Source organism: Arachis ipaensis, chromosome B3 (assembly GCF_059453495.1).
Source record: "Arachis ipaensis isolate K30076 ecotype BB chromosome B3, ASM5945349v1, whole genome shotgun sequence".
In the NCBI taxonomy this organism is placed as follows: Eukaryota; Viridiplantae; Streptophyta; class Magnoliopsida; order Fabales; family Fabaceae; genus Arachis; species Arachis ipaensis.
This window is the reverse complement of record NC_142438.1, coordinates 95,781,484-95,790,881: the sequence shown is the minus strand read 5'-3', so window position 1 is coordinate 95,790,881 and position 9,398 is coordinate 95,781,484. Positions and strand designations below refer to the sequence as shown.

The following is a 9,398-nucleotide window of genomic DNA, read 5'->3' as shown; positions in this document are numbered from 1 at the left end:
CTGACCCATGGGCATCCTTATGCTTTTATAATACTTGGAGTAGTTCCTCCTCTTGTTCTTGGCTGAGGGCTGAGTTTATGATCACTGGGTAACTTTCATTCTCTCCTAAATATGCATATTTGAGAGTGGACGGCAGTGCCTTTAGTTCAAGTTTGGGTGCTTCTTTTCTTTCATTCTCCTCCTCTATTGTGCCCTGAACATAAACCTCAGCTGTTGCAACCTCTTCGCTTGATGCTGATTTCTCTGCTTCTGTTAACCCCTCAAGTTCTTCTTCTTCAAAAGTCTCTTGTACTGCATCTTCTAGTGAATCCAACCTCATACATTCTCCCAATGGTTCTTGTGGGTAACTCATGGCCTTGAACACATTGAATATCATCTTCTCATTGTGTAGTCTAAGGGTAAGTTCACCCTTTTGGACATCAATGATAGCTCCAGCAGTGGCTAAGAATGGTCTTCCCAGGATGATAGAAGCCTTGGCTCCTTCCTTCATATCCAACACTACAAAGTCTACTGGGAAGATAAAGTCTCCTACCTTCACCAACAAGTCTTCTACTATTCCGTGAGAAAACTTGAATGATCGGTCTACCAGTTGCAGGGCCATTTTTGTTGGCTTGGCCTCCTCAATCCTCATTTTTCTCATCATTGCTACGAACATCAGATTTATGCTGGCTCCTAAATCACATAGAGCCTTTTCCACTGTAGTTTCCCCTATAATACAAGAAATCTAGAAGCTCCTAGGATCCTTCAATTTCTGGGGTAGTTTGTGCTGAATGATGGCACTACATTCTTCGGTTAGTACCACAGTCTCATTGTTCTTCAGCTTCTCTTCTTGGTCATCAACTCCTTCAAGAACTTGGCATAGAGCGGCATTTGCTCTATTGCTTCAACAAAGGGTATGTTAATCTGTAGTTTTTTGAAGATTTCTAAAAATCTTGAGAATTGGCTGTCATCCCCCTTCTTCTTCAATTGCTTAGGGTATGAGATTTTTGGAACGTATGGCTTCAGCACTTCTCCTTCTTGATGTGAATTGGAAGTGGGAACTTGAATTTCATCTTGTTCCTTTTCCTTTTCATTTGAGTCCTTCTCTTGTGGTTTCTTGGAGGTCTCCTTCAATTCCTTCCCACTTCTGAGGGTGATAGCCTCACACTCCTCCCTTGGGTTTGAATCAGTGTTGCTGCAAAGGTTGTGGCTGGGAACTTGCTTAAATAGGTAGCCAATTTGTGTTTCAAGTTTTTGATGGTAACATCTTGATTCTGCATATTGGATCGCACTTCTTCTTGGAACATTTTACTATCTTGAACTTCTTAGCATATACATTCAATTAGAGTCTCAATTCTGGAGAGTCTATCTTCAGATGGTGATGGTGAGTTGAGGTCGGAGTGGTGAGAAGGGCTATTTTGGTTTTGATATGGATGTTGAGAGGCATTGTTGGGTGGGTGTTGATATGATCTCTGTGTGGAATGTTGGTGAGTTGCATTGTTGTTGGGGTTGTGACGTCTCTGATCTTGGCCTTGATCTTGTTGATTTCTCCACCCAAAGTTTGGGTGGTTCCTCCAACCAGGATTATAAGTTTTGGAGTATGGATCATGGGTCTGCCTAGGTGAATTTCCAATATAGTTGGCTTGTTCTCGGTCACCTTCTTCCTCTGTATTTGCTCCTTCTTGAGCTGCTGATGAGGTGGTGACTGCTGCAACTTGGTTCCTTTCCATCTTCTTGGTAAGGTCAGCCAGCTGCTTGGTGATCATCTTGTTTGAGCCAGCAGCATATCCATATTGTTCAGCTCCATTACTCCTCTAGTATTGCCCCTTTCGGAAGCATAGAAGTAGTCATTCTCAGCTACAGTCTCGATGACATCTATGGCTTCTTCAATAGTCTTCTTTTTGTTCAGAGATCCCCCAGATGAGTGGTCTACTGCCTTCTTTGATTCATAAGAAAGACCCTCATAGAAAATGTGTAACTGCACCCATTCATTGAACATATCTGGCGGGTACCTTCTTGTTAAGTCCTTAAACCTCTCCCATGCTTCATAGAGAGTTTCACCATCTTGTTGCCTGAAGGTTTGCACCTCAGCTCTCAACCTGTTGATTCTTTGAGGAGGATAGAATCTCGCCAAGAATTTATTTACCACATCTTCCCAGGTTGTTAAACTCTCCTTCGGGAAGGACTCCAGCCATTTGGATGCCTTATCCTTGAGTGAAAAGGGAAACAGAAGCAGTCTATAAGTGTCAGGATGAACACCATTAGACTTCATAGTATCACATATCCTTAGGAAGGTGGTGAAATGTTGATTGGGATCTTCTTGGGCACTTCCTCCGAATGCACAGTTGTTCTGAACAAGGGTGATGAGCTAGGATTTTAGTTCAAAGTTATTGGCATGTACGGTTGGCTTTTTGATGCTACTTCCACATTTTCCTGGGTTTGGATTGATATAAGAGCCTAGAACTCTTCTCTCTTGCCCAGCATGATTCACTGGACCTTCCCTAGCATGGTTGTGAGCCTCTTCTTCATGGTGGTTCTCCATATTCTCCTCCATATTTGGTTCAAAATACTCTTCCTCTTCCTCAGCACCAATGACTCTCTTTCCTCTTGCTTCCCTCCTTAATCTAAGGAAGGTCCTCTCAGGTTCAGAATCAAAGGAAGTTGAAGCCCCGCTTCTTCTACCTGTCATACAACCAACAAGGCAAAAGGAAAGAGAGAAATTGAATGGAAATTACTCTTGTTAGAATGGGTGTTAGTGTGAGTGATGCAATATATCAAACAGTTAGTGGGTTAGTTAACTGACTTGTAAGCAATGACAAAATCACAACAAACGGGTAAGGGATAAAGGAAAGAAAATAACTAAAACTGAAAGTAAATCACTCAAATGAAATTAAGCAAAACAAAAGAAAAATGCTCAATCTAGTTATCCTCCAACTTAATCATTGTCGATACAAAATCAATCCCCGGCAACGGCTCAATAAACTTGATGCACGAAAACTTGTCTCTCAACAAATTTTCCTCGGCAAGTATACCGAATTGTCGTCAAGTAAAAACTCACAATAGAGTGAGGTCGAATCCCACAGGGATTGATTGGTCAAGCAACTTTAATTAGAGGAATGTTCTAGTTGAGTTAAGCAGAAATTGAGTTGAGTAATTGCAGAAAATTAAATGGCGGAAAAGTAAATAACAGAAAATGTAAGTGCTGGAAATAAATGGCGGAATGTAAATGGCATAAAGTAAATTGCAGAATCTTAAATGGGGATTTAGGGAAATGAGCAGAAAAGTAAATGGCAGAAAATAAAGAGAATGGGTAAGATCAGAAATGGGGGATTCATTGGGCTTAGGAGATGTTGCATTCTCCAGATCAAGTTCATTTTCATCTTTTCCTCAATCAATGCATTCATTGATCTCTTTGGCAATCTTAAGTGATTGGATTCCAATTCCTTGGCAACCCAATCTCTCTAAGCTTGAACAATTACCCAATTCCTTGATTTAATTGCTCATGGAAAGAGATGAAGTTTGGTAACTGATCATACCACATGCATTCCCAAATCAAAGTGTTGGTAGGATTATATGTCACTATATCCATCCAAACTCCCAATTTGGTCCAGCATGAGAAAGCATTTCTAGGATGATCTCTTCATTCCTCTTCCAAGGTTCAGAGGAGATCCAATTATGGAGAGCTTCTCTTCCAAGATAGCTAACCAATTGGATGAAGAACGAAAGCTTTCTAGTAAAATCAAGAGAAAAGAAAGAAGAAGAAGAATGAAAACTATAATTGATCCATCAAATTACAACAGAGCTCCCTAACCCAATGAAAAGGGGTTTAGTTGTTCATAGCTCTGGAAATGGAAAGCAAAAATGAAAAGTGCATTCTGAAATTAAACTAGAAGTTGCAGTAAAATATACAGAGTATAGTTCTCAAGTTCCGGATCTCTCCTTTTTTCAATTCAAAACTATCCCTATATATACTACTCTTCAGATCTTCTAGTTAGCTCTTCAAGTCTTGGATATGGGCCTTTAATCTTCTGTTGAAGCAGTTACAGTCTCTAGTGGGCTCAGCTTTGCTTGCAAAGAAAGTATGAGTTAAGCATGATGGAAAGTTAGTTAGGACGTTAGTGGCGTTAACATTAAGTGTAAAATTGGGTTCGAGAGCGTTAGTGACGATAACTTTGTCACTAACGTTCCAAACTAAATGATCCACGTTAACCTCAACGTTAGTGGTACTAACGTGACCACTAACGTGGCCTCTTAGCCCTTCGCAAACGTTATTGGCACTCACTTTTACCAGTAACATTGCTTCTTATCCCTTTCTTCCACGTTAATGGTCCACGTTAGTGTAACTAACCTGGCCCTTAACGTGGGCATGCCATGCTTTGAGAGCGTTAGTGACAATCACCTTTGTCACTAACGTTTCAAAGTGCCCCTCTTTCCCACGTTAGTTCTCCACGTTAGTGTAACTAACGTGGGTATGCTTGCCATCTCCAACGTTAGTGACAAAGGTGAGTGTCACTAATGTTTGCCTATAATTCATTGCTCCACGTTACCCTTCACGTTAGTGGTCTTAACGTGACCACTAACGTAGGCAATACAAGCTTGGCCTAGCGTTAGTGACAAAGGTGAGTGTCACTAACGCCTGCGACCTCTTCTTTACCTCACGTTAGAGTCCACGTTGATTGGATTAACGTGGCTCTTAACATGGCTTAGTGTGGCGTTAGTGGTGTTCACTTTCACCATTAACGTTGGAGCTCCCCCTTTCTTCCACATTAGTTCCCACGTTAGTGTAACTAATGTGGCAACTAACGTGGGCTTTGATGGCATTCGAGGGCATTATTGGTGGTAACTTTTTCCACTAACGTTGCAAGCTTGCTCCCTTTCCACGTTAGTGGTCACGTTAATGAGACTAACGTGGCTCCTAACGTGGCTCTTCTTTGCTTCCTTTGTCCTGAAATCAAACAAACATGGTGCATCAAAGCTTTGTTTCAAGTCATGAGATCATGCATCATCCATATTATCATTCAATTCCTGCATAATTCTCATGAAATCATGTAAAGTTCACAATTTTTGCTTGAAACAAGATGTAAGTGTATATTTATCCAAAACTTGCTTATTTACTAAGAAAATGCATGAAACTATCCTAAAAGAGTAAAGAAAAAGGTCAGTAAAACTGGCCAAAATGCCTTGGCATCAACCAAAAAGTGTCTATGGTCATGGTTTTTCAAAAGGGTGACCTAAAAGGATCTATGATCACGGTTTTGGAGGGTGACCTAAAGGGTTCTATGGTCACAATTTTAATCATTTGAGTTTAAATTAATGAAGATTTTTATGTATTTTTTATAATTTTAAATATTTTATCTTTTAAAAATTTTAATAATTAAAAACTAATAATAATTTTATATGATTTATTTTAAATTTAATTTTATAAATAAAAAATTAAGTTGAATATTATTAATTTTAAATTAAAAAAAGATTTAAGACTTAATAATATAAAAAATAATTTAATAACTTAATAATGGAAGTGTTATAAAATTAAATTTAAGAAATTTCTATTATAAATAAATTATGGTTTATTTATTAAATTGAGTTCTTAGAGTTAGAGATTAATTTATTAGGAATGATTAAATGGATTTTTGTAAATACTTTAGATTTAAGTCAATTAATATTTATGTACAACTTTTATTTTAATGAGTTATTTTATATAAATTGAAATTAAAGTTATAATAAAAAAATAATGAAAGATCATATAATTTAATTTAAGTAATTGATATTTTGAATTTAACCATATTTTATAAAATGTAATTAGTATGTTTACTTTATAATTTAAATTAGAAATAATTATTTGAACTCAATGATATTTTGATAAATGAAATTTTGTGTTCCAAAAATAATCTTCACAGTATTATATTTAAATTCTAAATTATTATTTTATCTCAAATATTTTATAAAATTATTATATTACTTATATATATTTTATCTTAGTCCTAAAAATTTCTAATAAAAACCCTAATATCCCAAATTTCTCAATTTAATACTCTAGATCCTTAAACACACACACACAACACTCAGTGAGTGAGGGAGAAAGGGAAAACAGTGAAAGGAGAAGGGGGAGCTCGAGGGAGAAGAGGGGAAGAGAGGAGGGGACGACGCGGCTGGTCCTTCCCGCCATCACCGTTGTCGTTGAGGCGTCGGAGGAGAGAGAGATTTGCTTTGCAGAGGCGTTGAAGGAGAGAGGGAGCCACGCTCTGCTGCCGATCCGCCACCGAACTGCCGCACGCGGGGAGCCATTGCCATCGCGGAGAGAGAAGCGTCACCGTTGAGCCAGAGCCGCCGCTTGGGGTTCTTCGCCGTCACCGTCTTCGTCATCCTCGTGAGCTGTAGCGCCGCATAGTCCAGCCACCGTGACCTCCGTAGAGCCACCGTCGTTGCGCTGTTCCGCCATCACCGCTGTTGCCCTAGAGCTCGCCGTCGTCATTGAGCAGGACGGAGATGAGAGAGAGCGCGAGCGAGAGAACAGAGAGTCTTATTGAAGACCTCCCTTTGAAGTTGTCAAGTATACAACCTTTAGACTCTGGTATTTTACCTTAAACTTCTGATTTTCAGTGCTTCTATTTGCATTTACATTGTAGTTCACAATTAACAAAACTATTATTAGTATTTTTTTTCCAGCTTCTAATAAAAATTTTGAATCTCTGAGACTTAATAAGTATGTTCCATCGTGCATTCAACCTCTGGAAGTCATGATTCAGGGATGGATTTATTCACCGGCAGGAAATTACAGAAAATTTGTGTCTATGATTACAGAAAATTTTATTTCTGGAAATTATCTTTTGTTGTTTGAGCATATATTTGTTACTAACTTTATTATTGCTTCTTAATTTGTATGATCCAGTATGGTAAAGATTATGAGTTTGATGCTCCAGTGAAGCTCCTAGAGAAACATCTACATGCTATGGCACAATCTGTTGATGAGCAACTTGTTGTTGTTTCTCAGGTCTTGGCTTCTTAATCAATGGTTGATTTGAAATGCTTACCCCTTCTCTTTTTGGATTCATATAGGTTCTTGCTTTCAATGGAAGAATCTGAAGGGCTTGGCCACCATGGTTGAGAACTGTGATGATGAGTTTCTAAAGTTTGATCTGGAATACCAACAGGTTCTCTCTCATGGACTCAGTCGTGTGAATTTTTTTTTACTTTCTAAAGTTTTCTGAATTAACATTTAATCTAACTTTCATGTATCAGTAAGCTGCCCATTCTTCTCTTTACCCATTCTTTACATATTTCGTTTAAGCATATATTTTTCTAGTTTCTTATATGGAATTTGACTTGTCATATCAATTAGAAGTTGTTTCTTTCTCTATCTTTTACATAATTAAATTGAAAGTAAAACTACACTTTAGTCCTAGGAAAATTTTCATTTAAAAACTTAGCATGTAAAAGATTAAATGTACTCGCCTTAGTCCTTGTAATATTTATGTTTCAACACTTTAATTTGTAAAAATATATCAGTTCTAATATTTACTTCATGATGTGATAGTTACTGCAATAGGCACTTAGCGTATGTGTATTTAGTATGTAATAATACTGATTTCTATATTTTACTAATTTTCTATTTGTTAATGAAGTTTATCTAAAAGTAATAATACTGATTTCGATTTCTCAATCATTCATTTCATCTACAAGAATTGAATACATGAGTTCAAGCATTCAGGCTTCTATTTTGTTTAGATTCATTAATAAATAATTAAAGGTAACGACTAAGAATAATATATCAGTTCTAATAATACATAGAGTCTAAGTTTGTGATATGACTTATAGTTTCTTTCGTACAACTCTTAAGTCTTTTAGCCGTTGAGTATGCGAGGGGGTGGATCTAACTTGATATTTTAAATTGATATTATTTGCAGTTGCTGAAATTCAACCTTTAATGCTTTGATTTGTTAATGCTAAAATTGGATCATTTAGATTAGTATTCATTTGTTGTTATTATTGTCATTATTCGTCTGCTAATATTGATAGTGTCTTTTTGTGTCAGCTAATAGCTAAGTGTTGGAGGGTTGTTGTTTTAATTTGTCCTATTTTATGTGTTGATTTTCATATAATGTGCTCCAATTCCAAGATCAACAACAGTCTTGATCTTCACTAAAAGGGGGGGAGATTAAACTGAAAATAATATAAGTGCATTTATAATGAAATGCTTCTTGAAATTTTGGTCATAGAATTTAACTAGCATCTTTTTTTATTTACCGATGTCATTTTTAATATCCTAATTCCTGTTCTCTATTAGGCATTTAGTTCACTGTTTTCACTATACAAACTGCTTTAACTAATTTACTTAAATTGCTGAGAAATTGAGATAAACTGATTTAGTTGTTTCATATTTACACGTTTCTAATATCCACTTGAAAGGCATAATTAATGATACCATTTATGGGTAAGCCACTTAAGGTTCTGTGGTTATAAGATTTGCAGGTAATTTCTATGTTATATGTTCTAGTGTTGGTATTGAATCTGCTTTAATTTTATTTCCCAGGATGTGACAGCAACTAAAAGAAATAAATTTGAGGATTATTTTTTGAAGCGACGAGAGTTGCTCATGGGAATATATGAGAAGGATTTTGAAAGGCCTTCTCCTATCCAAGAAGAAAGCATTCCAATTGCTCTTACTGGTAGTGACATTCTTGCAAGGGCTAAAAATGGGACAGGCAAAACAGCTGCATTTTGCATTCCTGCATTGGAAAAAATTGACCAGAAACAATCTATCCTGGCAAAGTTCAAATTGTATTGCTCTCACGCCTGTGGAACAATTTTGTTAATAGTGTCTACTTAGTGTTAGTGTATATATCACTGTATAAAACTAAGATTGAGACAAGTGTATTCACTCAACTATATTGATATGTTAGCTGGTTACTTTAATCACAACTTATCTTAATTGTTGATTATTATTTTTTATTTTTAGATTTATTTTGTGATCATCATCATTTTGGGATGTGATTATGCTTTAAAAAAAATTAAATCTCATAAAACAAAATAGGCTTTGGTCACGGTAAAAATCGTGACCATAGATAAGGCTATGGTCACGGTTTTGTGGGGTGACCATAGATAAGCTATGGTCACAGTGAAAAACCGTGATCATAGATAAGGCTATGGTCACGTTTTTAAGGTGGGGTGACCATAGAAGCTATGGTCACGGCGAAAAACCGTGACCATAGATAGGGCTATGGTCACGGTTTTAAGGAGGGGTGACCATAGAGGCTATGGTCACGGCGAAAAACCGTGACCATAGATAGGGCTATGGTCACGGTAAATACCGTGACCATAGATAAGGCTATAGTCACGGTTTTAAGGTGGGGTGACCATAGATAGGGCTATGGTCACGGTTTTTACGCGTGACCATAGATTAACTATGGTCACGGTGAAAA

The 9,398-nt window shown here is 37.0% G+C and overlaps 1 protein-coding gene across 1 annotated transcript; it reads left to right on the top strand.

The window, feature by feature from the left end:
- Positions 1-6,465: 6,465 nt before the first annotated feature.
- LOC107634530 (DEAD-box ATP-dependent RNA helicase 12-like) lies at positions 6,466-8,806 on the top strand. The gene is made up of 3 exons (XM_016337980.3): positions 6,466-6,550; positions 7,036-7,130; positions 8,510-8,806. Exons 1-3 carry the CDS (start codon positions 6,466-6,468, stop codon positions 8,804-8,806), a joined length of 477 nt encoding a protein of 158 aa, XP_016193466.2.
- The last annotated feature ends 592 nt before the right edge of the window (positions 8,807-9,398 follow it).

Coding starts and splice junctions, on each gene's coding strand:
- LOC107634530 (XM_016337980.3), top strand. CDS start 6,466: ATGAGAGAGAGCGCGAGCGAGAGAACAGAGAGTCTTATTGAAGACCTC. Junction 6,551..7,035: donor TATACAACCTTTAGACTCTG/GTATTTTACCTT, acceptor GGATTCATATAG/GTTCTTGCTTTCAATGGAAG. Junction 7,131..8,509: donor TTGATCTGGAATACCAACAG/GTTCTCTCTCAT, acceptor TTTATTTCCCAG/GATGTGACAGCAACTAAAAG.